Here is a 17,439-nt window from a genome sequence, read left to right on the forward strand (position 1 = left end):
ACGTTCCAAGTGAGCACCGTGAAGGGGCTAGTCTCTGAGTCCATCATGAGCGGCCTGTGTGTAATTACGGGACATATATACATGGGTAGCTAGGCTATGCCCCGATCGGGGAATGCGGGTGGGTGTGCACACTTTCTTGAATCTGTAACTGCATCTCAACAAAACATAAATAAAACAATCCACACAATTAGAACTGTTCGGAACCCCACACTCCCCCCCACCTCCCTCCTCCCCGGTGTCGCACCCCCTGCCAGACGCTCGAGGATGTGCATTAGAGTGGCGGAGGTCTGTCGCCCACCCCAGTCCCAACTTACGCTACAAGTGCAAACTCCTGTAGCGGCCCCAGTAGTTCTCAGAAGGAAAGTCCCCCACAGACAGAGGAGGTCCAAAGAAGACAAGCATTGGCATAGCCAATAGATCTCGCCTTTGGAACCTTATACGTATTTAGTTATGCAGTACAATATCCTTGGTGCAACAACATCAACTGTTGCATGTCTAAACACTTATAAGGTCCCAAAGGCGAGACCTATTGGCTATGCCAATGCTTGTGTTTGCTTATTTTGCAAACCTGCAATGTGGAAAAAGAGTGGGAAAATATACAAAATAAAGGAGCAGGCCAGAGCTCCAACATGCCAGCACATGCACTGAAGTGTACTCCTTCTCATGCTCCTGTGCACATGTGATCAAACAAAATGCTCTCACTCATAGTGCGGCCAGCCAGTGAATAAAGTGGGTTGACCAACTACAGTGTAACCTGAAGTCACGGGGCAGTAGATGAGCTGTACAACGGATGGGTGATCTGCAACTCTACTTAGCAGAACCCTTGCTAAATCAGGAAATGACAAAAATCAAGGAGCAGCACCAAAGGATTTGCTAATGGTACATAAAGCAAGAAGGGCAAAAATGAGCAGCTTTTCCTTCCATGTGAAAAGTTATGCACGCATAGAACAAAGTGAGCATCTCCCGCTTTGCACACTGAAAGTGTTCAGACCTTAATCGGACTGCAATTTCTGTCTCTAAAGGTGGGGAGGGCGGGCAGAATGAGGTTTTGCGAGCTGCGAGGATGCCACAAATCCTAATCAACAAAATACATTTTTAAAGGCACATAAGCTGGCACTGGAGATTAGAGAATGGTGAATGGTCACGTCGTTGAAGCGCGGGATGGAGTGGTGGGGAAGGGAGCGCATTTAAAACTGATAGCGAAACACTCTGGATAAAAAAAAACAAGCGCGACCCGGCCGGGAGTTGTGTGGCACGCAATTAAATAAACAAGTGAGACAGATGTGAGCGAGTTACACCTGAGACTTCACGAGACACACCTCGAAGAAAAGAGTCTGATCTGAGGCAGAACGATATAGTGTGAGAGAATGAGATAGACCAGAACAGCATTACATCGCGGCGCTTGAGCTGCGCGGCTGCCGTTATTAACTATATGAGACCGGATTCCTTCAATTAAGACAGCGCCCGCCTCACGTCGGAGAAGCGCGGGATGGAGTGGTGGGAAAGGGAGCGCATTTAAAACTGATAGCGCGACACTGGATAAAAAAACAAACAAGCGCGACCCGGCCGGGAGTTGTGTGGCGCGCAATTAAATAAACAAGTGAGACAGATGTGAGCGAGTTACACCAGAGACTTCAAGAGACAGACCTCGAAGAAAAGAGTCTGATCTGAGGCAGAACGAGATAGCGTGAGAGAATCAGACAGACCAGAGCAGCATTACATCGTGGCGCCGCGAAAGTGAAAGTAATTAGCAGAGGCAGAGAATGAAAGCGGTCTAAGATTAGAAACACAACCGATCTTCTGTGCAGTAAGGGAGGGGGAGGAAAGCCGGCCATGCGAGGAAAGGAATGCTAGAAACCAGGATAGCAGCTGTGCTCGTGCACAACATCGTGAGCGCAAGCTGGAGGCCTGAAAAAAGCCACCAGGTTAGCACTTCCAAAACCCGCTTACTAAAACTCTCGCCAGTGCAGAGATATAAGCGCTGGCTCAGGCGAGACCTAAAAAAACACTGTTAGAGAAGAGGGAAGGTAAACGGAAAGAGAGAAAGCTCAGGAGAGCGAGGAGGAAAGAGAAGAGAAGGGCTGCGTGGAGCCCAAGTCTGTGGCTACTCCGAGCCTCTCGCCTGCGATACGGTGGGGGTCTTCGGCCACTCCTCAGGTCCAGTAGGTGGAGCAGCAATGGGGGGTGAGTGTCCAACCAGCATACTCTGGAGTCTAAATTTGATTCCACGGTCGACCTCACAAGCCCATGTACACGAGTGCGAGTCCGGTGGTTCTCCTGTGAAGCCAGGGCGTCTGTTGCTGTGTCCTGCTCCATTGCCACTATTTCGGCCACCAACGGGTGGAGAGAGGGTCCATCTTCACCCTCATTTCCAGAGGTGGAGTCTCTGGTTTCGGCCTCTGTATCCGGATCAGGATGGTCAGGGAGATGGAGAGTGTGCGAGCCCGCTGAGAGGCGAGAGTCCAGCGAGCGGCCACTGCGTCTTTGGGTTCTGCCAGTACCCCTCGGTGCGTAGGGGGTTGCCTCCTGGAGTCGATCTTTGCGGGCTCCTCAGGGTCTCAGCGATCTTTGAGGGCCAGGGAACCATAGGGCGTTTCCTGATAACTGGATACAGCATGGTGGAATTTCCGGTCGCTCCAGCGCGGGTCGTTCCTCAAGCCGCTGCCATGCTTCCTCCAGTGTCTGGAAGAAGTGAGACCTTCCCAAGAATATCACTTTCAATTTTGCGGGGAAGAGGAGCATGCATTGAATCTTGTGTTCCCGTAGTTTCGCCTTCACCGAGTCGAAAGTACGCCTCTGCTTCTGCACCTCTCTGCTGTAATCTGGGAAGATCATTTTACGTGCATTTTCATGTCAGATCTCCCAGAGTTTCCTGGCTTCTCTAAGGATCATGTCCCTGTCAAGAAAGTTTAAGAAGCGGGCTATAACGGGACGTGGTTGTGCCCCTGGAGGTGGCCGGGCCATCAACGCCCTATGCGCTCTTTCTATGACAAAGCAGGCGGAGAATTTGTCCTTCGGGAATATGCGCAGGAGCCAAGAGTGGAGGAAGTCCGACATGTTTGACCCCTCAATTCCTTCTCTGAAGCCCACAAAGCAGAGGTTATTTCATCTTGCTCTGTTTTCTGCATCATCTACGCGCCATTGTAAGTCCTTATGTGATAACTGCAAGTCTGTCATTCCCTTATGTAGATCTTGCAGGCTATCTTCCGCTTCCCCCAGTCTGGTCTCTGATTCCGTGACCCTGGCCGTCAGGTTCCGCAAATCCTGCATCAGGAGCGTCACTGCCATGCCCACTGCACCTATTTTACCCTCGAGCGCCGTCCTGGAAGAGTGGATCGCCTGGAGGAGAGTATCTGTGTCGGTGCAGGCGGCTGGTCGTTCCTCCGGGGGGGTCGGGGGGTAATGACCTTGGTGTAGCAGTCCATTTTTCCCTGCCGCTATGGTTTCGGGTCCCTGTCCTTACCCATGGTTGGTATGGCTAGGAGAGAGCGCGTAGGGGCGCCGTGCTGTATTGGGGGAGCGGGTCCAATCAGCAGGAGGCAGTCTCAAGTGTTCCCCCCCACACTATTTCCAGTGGCAAGGCACTCTGGCTGGGTGTCCAGACATAGATGGTCCCCCAAAAATACACACTGAAGAGCCATCCCCTACAGCAGGTGTGGCAAGCAGGAGCGCTCCTGTGTCAAGACCCCGGGTCAGGGCTGGTCTAGTGTGGCAGGGCTTGCCGGGATCCCTCCCAGCAGGTTTGTCACCATCAGAAGCCAGGGGAGGAGCAGGGAGACACCGCACCAGGCACCGGCCTCCCGCCGGTCCTTCAGGGCCCCTCACTGTGCAGAAGTCGGCAATGGGGGCTCACACAGGTCACAAGGCCTCCATTGGGCCGGCCAGCGCCCCAGTAAGGTTGCTCTCTGAGGCGGGGGCACAGCAACAGCATTGAAACTGAGCCAAGGCAAGTCCCAGGGGAGAAGCCCCCCAGCAGGGACCCAAGGGTCGCGCTCCCCCTGCAGCTTCGCAGGCCTGATGAGCCGACGCAGCGTGGCGGTCCTCTGGGTTACGGGGGCCTCAGGTTCTCAGGCCTCACCGCCGGGCAGGACAGTACCTCCCCACTGCCTGGCTCACCTGGGGTCGCTGTGCCCGCCGCGACTTCGCCCCGCCCGGCCCAGTCCTGTAGTGCTCCGAGCTTCCGGCAGTCTCAGCTTGGTCTCCTCGGGGGTCGAAGCCTCCGTCGCTATTATGATTACCACCCGTGGCACTCCTGCAGCTGGCTTGGAAGGGAGACGGAGGTCGATAAACCTCCTGAGGCGTGTCCCCGGGTGTCCGTGGTCTCGTGGCTCAGCACTAAGTCTGGGGATTCACCGAGCCGCCGCAGCTCCACATCTGCGGCATTTTGAGCGCACCCGTGCGATCACCGCCCAAGGCTCAAATCAGCCGGATAAGAGTTCGTAGGGCCCTCCAAGTCTCTCACGGACTTCGCCAGGGTACCTCTCAACTCCCGAGAGGCAAGTACATGTGTTCTCCAGGCCTGAGGATCGCCAGATTGGGTGTCGGATGGTGCTTTCTGCCGGAGCTCGGCGAAAGCGCATCTCACTCGGCCATGCTGCTGGCCACGCTCCCCTGTATTGGAGATTATTAATTTCAAAACAGAAAAAAAAGTTGGGGGAAATGGGACAAGGAAGAAAAATAAAATTACAAAATGTACTACTACCGGGGGCTGTCTCTCTTAATGGTGGAGTCCTAGGCGCAAGGACATGGCATCTACTGTAAACCCTGAAGGCCTAATGATGGAGTGTACTCATGTGTTTCAAGATATAATCAATCTTTTTCTAGGATTGATTGTTTTTAGTTTCAATTATTCTCAAAGAAACAACATTGAGGTATTGTTAAACGTGTTTTTCAGACCAATTAGCTGAGCTGCAGTTTTACAGTTTACACGTCATGCACAGTGGCACCACTCGAGAAGAAACAGGCTGGGTAAAGCACTGGTCCCTGAAACAGGCTGGGTAAAGCACTGTTCCCTTCACTCTATATACTCAACTTATTCACGTTGAAATACATTATTTCTTTTCACATAATGAAGGGACCGCTGCATCTTCAGTTCTTTGAGAGGGTCTAAGGCCACTATTAGAAGGATCATTATTTTACTTCCACTCAGAAGCTCAAACCCCTTTATTTTGAAAGCCTTTAAGAAGATTTAAACATTTCCGTATATGATTTTGTGCAGTCCCATTCACCTGACTTGTAGAAAGCTGGAAAAGTGCTAAACAGGAAGTTGGGGGATTTGTACTTTCAGTCAGATATACAATCACTACCTTTTATTTCAACGTTAATTGCCAACTCAAAAATTACTAGCCATTGTAAATCCTCAAATATTCCAAGTTCTTCTGAATATGTATTTTAAAATGATTAAAATTAGTCAGGGGGAAATTGGTGTCATTGCCAGATTTAATAAATTTGGGAAACACCAGCTATGCTGGGGTAATGTCAGTCAAGGAATTGATGATACTTTTCTTCAAATATCATTTTCTCTAGGCAAAAAAATAAAGCAGTAATACTTTAAATGAGAAAAATGTCTACTTAATGTAAAACCATGGTGAATCATGTCCAGTGAATATATTCAAGTTCACTAATTGCTAAATATAGATTTAAGAGCTTGTACTGTGCAAATGTCAAAAAGCTAATTCTGGATAAAAAAAGTACAAAATATGAGGTAACGATTGAAGACCAAACACCAGCTAATAAATTATGTGCACACAATTGATAATTACATTCTAAAAACATTACGTATAATAAAGACATTATGTATAATAAGAAGACATTGAGGGCTACCGCAATCTAGATTAGATTTGTGATGACGAGACTAATGAGATAACTGGCATATTCTGGAAAAGGAACTAAAGAGCATGTTTTTACCATTAATGACTATGGTGCATCACAATCAGGTATTTTCTATCTATCAGTGTAGGCAACTGTTTTTGCTTTGTTACTTTTATTAAAGAGGTAACCAGAGAGAAGCTCAATAAAAAATGTTCAATTGTATCTAAAGGTACCTGTGCCAATATGAAGTAAAACAGTGAGGGCCAATTTCAGAAAGTCATTTGACCACCTTTGTTTAACTTAATTGTGCATATGTCTTTGTTTATGAGTGTAAATCCGGACTCTGATAACGTCCTTGACATTGTTAAAAAACTATAACATATTTTTTTGTGTGAGCATATCTTTTCTTAAGTGTCAGGGAGATAGTTTTACTTGCATGTCAATCCTGAAAAGTTTTTGCACACTAGCAAGCCAACATGTTTTGGCTTTTTATAAATACTTCCATGGCCCAACACACTCTGTGCAAAGTCAGAAATGTACTCATGAGAAGGGTACAAAAAATCTATGTTCAGAGTGCAAATGGGACCCACACGTCCACAACATTTGAGGGGTTGTAATTAACCCCTTCAGCGCTGCGCGGATTCCCCCGCGGTGCTGAAGGGTTCTAGCGCGGGCGTGGTCATGACGGAACGGTTCCGTCATGAGCACAGCTCAACCGATGCTCATGACGGAACCGTTCCGTCATGAGCATCGAAGGGGTTAAAGGACTTTCTCCATGTGGAAAAAATATTTCTTATGTTTAGCAAAAAAAACAATATAAATAAAAAAGGGTGATTAAACTATAGCACTGCACTAATGCATGTGTTAGTGGACACGCTGATTACATTGTTAATGAAATAATTCCAAGACTACTCATGAGAGAAAGTGACTATCGCATCTTCCCAGGTTTAACATTAAATGCATACTTAGGAAGAAAAGTACAGGAGTAAACATCAGCCTTTTTTGTGCATACGGCCTCTAGAAAGTTTTCACCTCCTCCTTAAGCTTCATCAAGGTGCTTACATTGAATCAGTAACATACATGTGCATTTCATTACTAACTGTGTCCTAAACGTTAATTTCTCAAGTTCAAAAAAGTGTAACTCTCAGAACTGCTAACAGTTTATCAATGCTTTCTCTGTCACCAATGTGCAAATATTTCATGCCACAAATCCTTTGATTTAATAGTTATTTCATAAACTATACTTTGTGATAGAAATGTATTATTTATCAACACTTCCAAATGCTAACTCTGTTAATTTTGATTGTGATTAGTTATAATGAGTCCTTTCAAATAACATAAATAAAAAATATAGGGTCTAGTAGAGTGAGAAAGAGAAAAATTGTTTGTTTCATGTATATAGAAATATGACCTTTAAATGTATCAATTATATATGTACCATGATCTATACACTGCAAAAAAAATATTAATAATCCATACACCTTTGTTCCCTTTGAAAAGAGTATGAATCATCATCAATGTTTTAAATCAAAATGACCTAAAGGTGTGATATAGTCCTTGAACTACGTAAGAACAAACATATACTGTCTCCATGATTCATAAGCTGTTGAAATACACAAAATATACATGACAGAAAGTTTAATTCTGATTCATACTTCGTTGTCTCTATCACCAAGTTGTGGAAAAATTTTAACATATGTGATTCCGCAGAAAAAAATTGTGCTAGTTAATATTGTACTCAAGGTTAAAGTGATGACTCTCCCAATCTGTATAACAAATGTTAATTTTGAATGGAGTCACTGTTTTTAAGTTTGTTTTCTGTGCTTCAAATATAGGACAACCCACAAGGACATTTTGAGAAACTACAAAACAAACTATTATTATAATAAGACTATGGCCCTAAAAATGACGCTGTTCGGACAAGTTTCCGACCGGCATCGTGTCGGAAAGGAAGCTGACGACAGTAGTCTGGGGTTCCATCCGACAAATTTAGATGCGACCACTCATGAGGCGGTCAGAAACATCAATATTTCCATTGTGGCTTGTGCAGCGGATGGAAAAGAGCAGCAGCACAACCTGCATTGGAAAAATGGAAGTTTGCAAACATCATTGCACCATGTGCCATGCACCATGTGGTGCCTAGCACGCAGGACATGTATGTTTGGGGGGGGCACCGGCCTAACAGCTGAGGCCATGGAGGGATGGGGGCCCTGTTAGGCCCCCTGAAGTCCGTTTCCAACAGCCTTTCAATGGCAGTCAGAACGCCATTAAAAGGCTGCCTAAAAAGGAAACCATAATCTCTACGGCGGTGCCTGAGTAGTCCTGCCCCATTGTAGGGGATTACTTTCCAACCGCTGCCCTGACCAGATCAGAAAACATGCTTCCAAAGTAACTTGTTAGTAAATGCTATAGATTTGACTATTAAATGTCACTTATGGCAACGTTTCAATGCCTTTATGTAAATTATTGTTGTCTTTTAACATGCTCCAGTGTTTGTTTAAATTTCTATGCGCATGTGTCTTGGAAGTACGTTTTTGTAGAACTTGAAGTTGTCTATTATTATGCCTTTTTCAATGCTCAGTATATATATTTTATTATCTTTTTATATTTACATGTATGTCTTAACTAAAGTACATTACCAATAATCTGTCTTAGCTCAGAGTTTAGTGATGATCATAACTTTACTCTGAGTCTATGTATTTATGAAGTGGGTACTCTTTTAAGCTCTATGTAGAGAGCACTTCTGCAATAAGCACAGTTCTAGAAATCCTCTTTTTCTAGTAGGAGATCTTGAAGTTGATAATATTTATGCCTGAATCACAGAATTTACTCTCATTTTTATTGGAGAAATATTTTTTCTTAAAAAAATTAAAATAAATAAAATACTCAAACCCTTAATGCTTCTATCTTAAACATTTGTATAAGTTATTCCACACCAGTAAAATATAATCAAATATCTGGTGCAGTAGCCAGCACATTTATTATGCTACTTCGATTTAGATTACATGCCACCATTTTCTCTAATTGCCTGAAGCACAAATGATCAAAAGAAATGGCAAATTAAATGGACTTCCGAGTCCTGTGTTGCTCATATGGAAAATGTTTGTGTGCAACGACTGAAGTCATAGTTTCATAAATCATCCCCATTTGTTACTTGAAATTAGCTCTGTAGGTAGTAAATAATAATCTAGAGCTTACATTCCTTTCTCACCATGGATGCCATCTTCAATCATATAAATAACATAAAATATATTTCTCTCATATTCTTTTTTCTCATCCCCCTCGTTGGTTTGTAGTAATGTTCATAAATGGTGCCTACATTCGTGAAAGGTTTTCTTGAGATTTGCAGTAGTCTAGTGGAAGCATATCCAATGAATGTGAAAAGTCTTGTCTACATTCTTTACAAATTACATTTAGGAAAAATAGTCAGTACTAACCAACACAAAATAACCATTTGGGATCTACATTGTCTTGGCTTTCACTTCAAAACAACTAAACTAATTTTATTCAAAATAACCCTCAATATTTTGTCTGGCCCGTGAACTTGAATTAACTGTTTTCATATAGTTTAATTAATTTTCTTGAGCATTATTGAAACTCATAAAAAAATATGCAACTAGAACATTGACTCAGATCATAACTATGTAGTACTACTAACTACTTGTTAAATATCAATCCTATGAAATATGGCATGTTACCTTTCCCAATTGGTTTTACTCTACAGAGTTGTGGAGAACCCGATGCTTGTTTGCCTTCAGTAGATGTTGACTGCCATTGCCCTTTTAAGAATAACAATTTATTGCTGCCTGTGGGGGCGTCCTGCAATGCAGTTCTCTGTGCCATGTTTTCTGTTGCTTTGGTAAGCTGTACCAGTTTTGCATTTGCTCTTCTTTCTGTTTCTCGGATCACCTCTGTATGTGGAAAACCTGGGAACTGTGAAAATGAAGCTGCCTGCTCTTTTCTCTGTTGAAGTTTAGGTATTGTTTCCTGACAGTCCATATGGGCCAAACTTCTGGAAGAAAAGTTCTGTTTGGACTCATCTAGGTCCTCTGATATGGATGTCATATGACCAGGGCCAAAGTTCACAGGGTTTTGAATAGCAGCTAAATAGGACTCACGGAAACGGCACCCTGTTTCCTGAAGTTTGGGGTTAAGGTTTAGCTTTCTCCTTAAGCAAGGTGTACACGCATCCTTTTCAGTTTCAGGGGGTTTCCAACAAGTCCAACTTTCTGGTGCCAGATTTGCATTCAATTCTCCACTGACCAAAGGAAAGGGCTTACTCTGCCCTCTTGTAGACAGAACTGATATGTCTGTTCTTTCAGCCACCCCTTCCATCTTTCTGGAAGAAGATGCTGATGGTCCACCAAATTCAAATGCCTTATCCAAAGATTCTAGTTGTATTTCCTCAGAGATTTCCAAAAGATCCACGTAATCACCCTCCTGATCCTGGAAAAGCGTATCACTTAAAATGGGGTCTTTAGTTGGAGAATGATTATATAAAACCCTTTTCAGGATTCCTTGGTCCTGTTTCCATCTGACCCCATTATTCATGTAATCATAGCACACGTTATTCTTCGCATCACCTTTAAAATCAACATGTGTCATTTGTAAATCTGCATCAGAAAAAGTCATCTGAGTCTTTGACTCTAGCTGCTGTTTGTCATCGGATTCACCGATATCAAGCACATCAGTTTGAGGAGACACCGTTTCCTGAATGTGATCTCGCTTCACTTTGGATTTCTCCACAAATTCTGGAATCACTATACTACACCAAGGCACTTTGGCAATGCCAGTCTCAGTAGCCAAGAGACATGTGTGCAGAGGTGCTTCATTCCGGTTTAGATTTACCTCCTCCAGCCACTTTTCGGAAAACAGCACATGGTAGGAAGAGTCCAACACAGGTATTTCTTCCAGAGTATGAAGGTTGTCGGAGAGACATTTCAGCAGGACACAAACTGACTGCTCTCCGTTGGCTTTGGCGTGGAGGTAGAAGTCACCTGGTCGTAGTAAAAAGGGGCTGAGTGGTGCAATGTGGACCACAACCTTCTCATGGAGACACAAAGGCCAGCCCTCGTGCACGAAGAGACGGCCAGGATATGCAGCCTGAGGGAAGAAGACAAAGCTAATTAATGAGGGCTTTGATCAAGACTTGATATGTTACGAAACATGCCCACCAAGCCTTATTGACACTTCTAAAGTAGATACGTTCTTGTATTTGAAAAATCTTTTTCATTCTGTGAACTAGTACAATAGGAATCGATTGAATCAAGTGAGAACATAGGATCATTTGATAGTCGAAGTTATAAGAACATGTTCTTGTTCTTTAAAGAAGTTCAATTAATAAAGGACTCAATTGTTTCACTCTTTCAGTAAACAAGTGAAAACACTTCATGTTAACAGATGACTGAATCACGTTAAATTTGGAAGCCTGACCACTTCAATCTACAACATTTGACTCCGCTTACCCACTCAATAAGTAAAAATGATGGTGAATAACTGATACCTTATCAGAAGATAAGTCATACTGTTGTGAGTTGTAGTATTTATCCAATGTTTGATTGAAGAAAACTTCTGCTGGCACGGCCACAAATCACTGGCTGTCATGTTTAGTTGACAAGATGTATTGATAAAGAACATTAGCACCTGACTCACTGCTCAGCTTGAAAATCCATTCAGGGCCATATGTTTATCAATGTGTATTATAATGATTGACTTATTTTTGTTGATTAGAGCTAACTACTTTAGATTTTGAGGTATGACAAACTCCCGTTCAGAAGGAAAGAGCAAAGATTGTGTGCTATAATGACTGAGAAACATTGATTGAAAGAAGGGTCCATCTAATGTTGTATTATAATGAATTTATTGCTCTCTTAAATAAACACTGGCTCGTTCCTACTCAGAAGAGAAATTCAACCACTTTAGAGGAGAGAGAATTATTTACAGGGAAGTACTTCATCTCCACACTATAGATACTGGCCCTCTGGTTTATTAATTTAAGCCCCATTCCTGTGGACTACAATGATCGACATGTCAAGAACACTAAACTGGACGAATACTGGACTAAATTACTGGACTAAATTAATACATGCAGCATTTTTAAGAGGACTCACATTCTTTTTTATATTACTTGGTTATAATACCTACAAAAGCAATTCCTAATAGAAGTCCAGCTACTTGTTTGTCAAGTATTGCAAACATGTTCAATTGAGGTTTAGCTAGAGAGTTACAAAACAGGGAAGTTGAAAAAAAACGTAGACAATTAGAAACAACACTTTCAAGAATGTAATACAAAGACAAATGGTTTATTTTAAAATGCAAAAAGAATGCATTTCAATTTAACATCTCTCAAAGTAATATTTCTGCAGATGCTCAGAGGGATGGTGAACATGCATTGGATAGAGGTATCACTGTGATGTTAATTTCTGTTACAAGATGCAGGGATATGCACAATTGATACAGGACAACTCCACTTGGCACCACCCCTATTTAAGTCAACATGTAAAGCTTTGGTGGTACAAGCACAGTTTATTAAATTGGTTACCACTTCTGTGAAATGAAAGAACAGTGGCTTGTCCCATATGACCTTCAAATGGCAGAAAATTGATCTTTGAAGAAAGATTTGATTTCATAGGAAGAGAGGAGACACGAAAGACAAAGGTTGGTATGTCACAACAAATTTGCGCATCGGTACAGAGACAGTGGTCAGTATTTTTACAGCCAGCTCACAGTAACTTACACAAGCTGCCTGCTGGATGCGCTCAAACTGACGTTTGGTAGGGATTAGAAAGTCCAGAAGACAGCGTAGCCCATCTCCATGATAATCTGTCTCAATGATACGAAACAACTGGTCGAGAACTGTAGCAGCTGTGGCTTCAAATGGTGGGTAAAGGGAGGAGAGAACATGCTGCACAGTGGTGTCAAGAGACTGGGGGTCCTGGAAGAGAAGATACACATGGGGTCAGTAATATGCACACTATACAGTGACATAATCAACACTGTGGAAACTCCAAGAGCACAATCACACAGTCTAAAAGAAAAACAATCTTAAATATGCTGCCGGAATTGGATACCAAGACACTTGGTAGATGCAGTTATAGAATGCCACTGTAATATTCATGCACAGTCATATAACTGCAGTTGGTTAATGATATGGAAACTGTGACAGACGTTTAACAAATATTGGCTGATCCAATAAATTCTGTATTTTTAAAGTGAAATCCTCAAGTTTCGTTAACAACCACTAATTGGTAACTAAGGGCCAGATGTTCATAGATTTCCATTTGCGATTACCTAATAGCTAATTGTTGTGATTTGCGCTCTGGAAATCAGAAACAGCTCTGTACAGCAGTGTGATTTACACTGTGTACGATTCCCAGGGGGTCGTAAATTGACCTACCTCACTAATATTCGTGAGGTAGGCCGCAATTTGCGACAATTTGGGAATCACAAAAAATACAGGGATGGTGGCATGCTGGGAACAGCAGACCAGCATTTCTGTGTTTGTTTTTAAATAAAGCAACTTTTTTTTTAATGCACCCAGTTTTCGTAAGGCCACGACGCCCATGCAAAAGGGATGATTATAACATATATTTATTTATATAAGTATTTAACAGAGTAAAGGGCCCAGGAGATCAGCTCCAACTGCAGTCAAGGTTCTCTCCAGCCCCACAGTAACATTCTGCCCTGCAACATTCTACGTTCTATATTGCATCAACTAAGACCACACCACTAATGAGCTATGACTACACCACTAATACTAGACACAACATATCTCCCCCTTATACAATGAATAAGCAGAAACTGAAATTAGAAACTAAATACAACATAAAAACAAGATAAATAATAATAGCAAAAAATAATCGTAAAACTTGAAAGGCATTCGCCTGGTTCTTGTACTTCTCTGTAACATAACATCATCTTGACTTTTCAGTTGTTTTTCCATTTCATGCACACTTTTGTCCACTTTGGCAAGACGAGACATAATCTACCAATGCCCTCTGGAAGCCTTAACAGCCTGACCTCTTATGTCAGTAATGCAAGTAGGTTCCTGAACTTAAACTTCCCTTTTTGCAACAATACTGGATCTTTAATGTGAACATAGTCCCCTATCTTAAAGATGACATTCCGACTTTTCCTTAACATAGTCACACTCTCATATTTTCTCAGATTGAATTCATCAATGGAACTTTAACCCTTTTCTTTGGGGATGATACAGTGGCATGCATACATTTTTCACTTCCAGGTTGTTAAAAAAAATACACCATAACAGAAGATGAAAACTGTACTCCATTGTCCATTATTAGTACCTCAGGAACCCCTTCCCTGCCAAAAACATTTGGGGAAAACAGAATCACAGACTTAGTATTAGGTTACAACACACCTCCCACTTCCACCCATCTAGATCTGTGATCTATGAATACCATTATTATTTCATACTGTTGGGTAAGAAATGAAAGGGCCCTAAAAAATCCACAGCCACTCTCTGCCATACTTGGTTTGTGGACAAAACGAATATATGATGTTACAACGCATACATTTACAAGAATGCCTTTACAACGCAGTTTTCACATCGCATTATCCTTTACAATGCATTCTTTTACATCGCATGCCATTACATCGCATTTTCAGAAACTACCTTTACAACGCATTCCATTACATCACATTATACCTTTACAACGCATACCATTACAATGCATACCATTACATTGCATTTAAGGTAAGTGTTGGATATTGTAGGGGTAAAAATTACTATTCTAACTCCAGTGAGTGCAACAGTAGGGTAAATGTTGGATAGTGTAGGGGTAAAAATTACTATTTGATAATGTAGGGGTAAAAATTACTATTCTATCTCTAGTTAGTGCAACAGTAGGGTAAGTGTTGGATAGTGTAAGGGTACTATGCGTTGTAATGGTATGCATTGTAATGACTTGCGATGTAATGCCTGCGTTGTAGTGACATGCATTGTAATGACATGCATTGTAGTGACATGCAATGTAATGGCTGCATTGTAATGACATGCGATGTAAAGGATGTTGCGATGTAATGACTGCTATGTAAAGATAGTGCGATGTAATGACTGCGTTGTAAAGGTTGTTTCCCGGACAAAACAGGTTTGGGCAAGGGTGTGGATGTGACCAAATGCTTGTCACTATAGGAGCACTGCACACACTCCCTCGCCAACATTTCAACCTCCTGATGCACACTAAGCCGCCAAAAACATTCCTAACTCTTTGTTTTGTAGCTGACATTCCTAAATGGCTATCATGAGCAATTTCCAATATTCTTTGTCTGTATCACTTTGGTGACACCAGTTTATCACCTCTAACCAACAACTTGTTCTCTAAAGAAAGCTCATCAGCCACTTTGTAAAATGGCTGAAGAACCACATCAACTAACCTTTCCTTGGGCCACCCTGTGACAACAAACTTAATGACGTGTTTCAGTACCTGATCTGCCTCTAGCGCTTTGTACCACTCTTCCATATCAGGGCAAACCACTCTGACTTCAACATTAGCAATGGCACATTCTTCTATTTCCTCCTGTACTTTTGCGTTCACATCCCCATTCTCTACTGGCAATCCAGACAGAAAATCTGCCTTTACATTCTTACCTCCTGCAATGTGAGTGACAACAAAATTATTCCAAAAATTTGGTTGCCAGTCTTGCTAATCTGGATATTGTTTGCTTTATCTTTCAGACAGATAATATATGAACCACAGGTTTATGGTCAGTTCTCAGATCAAATGTTCTACTCCACAGATTCAGTTTGAAATTTCTATGTCTCACACACAAGCCAAATTATCCTTCTCAGTCACCAAATAACTGAGTTCCACTTCGTTCTTCTATAAGCCAAACTAACTGTGACTTCTTTGTTACCAACCATTTGTCCCCATCCCATAAGAACTTTGTAGTATCCTAGTTTCCTGTCCATGTTTATGTATGCTATTTTCCACCACGTGCTCAGCCAGTGGAATGTTACAGTGATGATGTATTACGGAATGTTGGGAGTCTCTGAAGAAAAGCTACAGTTGAGATTGGGCCGAGCAGCATGCTGGCTGCTCCTGGTGGGGCTCATCTACATATCCTGTAACCTACTTCAATACATCATCCTGAACTACATCAACCTGTGTGGACTTCGTTACTACAATTTTATGGCGATGAGTTTTGAAAGAACCTGCGTGCTACACCCTAAAGATCAAAGCTTGGACATTTGGAATCATCTTCTACAGAATTTTGAAGCCTGGAAAAACGTCTATGTAAAGAAACTTCTTTTGTAACTAACAGCTACGTATCTTAAAGCAAACTGGCACCCCTGAGCTCCACCAGTGACCTTGGCATCGGTCAACCCACAAGCCAATTGTGCCAGTTCTTGCTTTTTCTGTTTCAGCTGTACTGGAGCTGCAGTTTGCTCTGTTTGCGTGGAGAAGTGCCTCTGTGGAAAGTGCAACTTAAAGAGCTGCCCAGCAGTACTTTCAGTGTAATTATTTCAACAGCTCAGCACACACTGGATCGAGTGCCTACATGTCCCTGTCTCTGTGTCTCAGTGGAGCAACATGCATGAGGAGTTCATGCACTTCGTGTCAAGAGTGCCTACATGTCCCTGTGTCGTCAACTGGAGAGTCGTGAAATGGAGTGTGGTGTAGTAGATTGTCATAAAGTAGACTGTCATAGAGTGTAGCAGAGCATTGTAGAGTGTAGTGGAATGGAGAAGAGTTCAGGGGAGTACAGTGTTGAACAGTTCAGTGTTGTTGAGTGCAGTGTCATGTAGTAGAGTGGCAGAGAGTCTCGTACAGTGTAGTGTTGAACAGTGGAGTGTCATTATTTGTGAGAACAGTGCATGGTAAATTAGCGAGTTATAGTTAATGTTGTGTGGTTAACGAGCTGAAACGTGGGTGTAACGAGGTGCACTAATTATAATAATTTGAAGGTAGTGGATAAAGTGTAAATGAAAGTTATAACTATAGTTTTAAAATGTTTAAAGTTCGTGTAGTTTAAGCTTGGTTTGTAGAAGGAAAAATCGTTTTCCTAACTATGACTAAGCTTTAACCTTTGTTTTTTTTCACTGAATTGCAATGATTCTTTACATTTTTAATTACAATATGTTTCAAATCATAGAGTTCAGTGTCTAGAGCTGGACCATCCCCATTTTGGGACGCCCCCTTTTATCTTTGCACCTGTAAACGATTCACCATAAAAATGTACATCATTTCAAAATATAGAAAATGTGTAGTGGTTCACTTTGAATTGATGCTTTTTACCCAGCATCCGTAGTTAGAACCCTATTTGAGGTAATGTTCTATATTCTATTGTGGAATGTGGCTGGTTGTGAGTTGTGCGGTTGCTGGGAACTGATGTGACTGCTGTGTAGTACCTGTTTGTTATTACAATAAACTTCTCCACCAAACAACAAAGTCTATTCAACTTACTACTAATATGTTGGCGACGATCTACAGGTACTGCGGAACCCACAGAGCAAGTCTCGCAGAGGAGCGGAGAATTTAAGTTTGAGTGTCTGCCGACCATCTCGACAAAACAGTCATGGAGAGAGTTCCTTGCAAGCTCGCTGGTGGTTGCGGAGGATGTGCGAGCAGAGATAAGTAACTTCGAGGAGGCTCATGCCCTATTCTT

The 17,439-nt window shown here is 42.5% G+C and overlaps 1 protein-coding gene across 2 annotated transcripts in view; it reads right to left on the minus strand.

The window, feature by feature from the left end:
• The window catches only part of KIAA1755 (KIAA1755 ortholog), a 483,080-nt gene that overhangs the window by 299,044 nt on the left and 166,597 nt on the right, over window positions 1-17,439 (minus strand). For both annotated transcript variants that reach the window (XM_085619206.1, XM_085619204.1), the window contains exons 2-3: window positions 12,548-12,745; window positions 9,510-10,914 (exon numbers count right to left, since the gene is read on the minus strand). In XM_085619206.1, the coding sequence (XP_085475332.1) occupies window positions 9,510-10,914; window positions 12,548-12,745 (1,603 nt within the window). The remainder of the gene's footprint in view (window positions 1-9,509; window positions 10,915-12,547; window positions 12,746-17,439) is intronic.

This window comes from Triturus cristatus, chromosome 7 (assembly GCF_964204655.1).
Source record: "Triturus cristatus chromosome 7, aTriCri1.1, whole genome shotgun sequence".
Taxonomy (NCBI): Eukaryota; Metazoa; Chordata; class Amphibia; order Caudata; family Salamandridae; genus Triturus; species Triturus cristatus.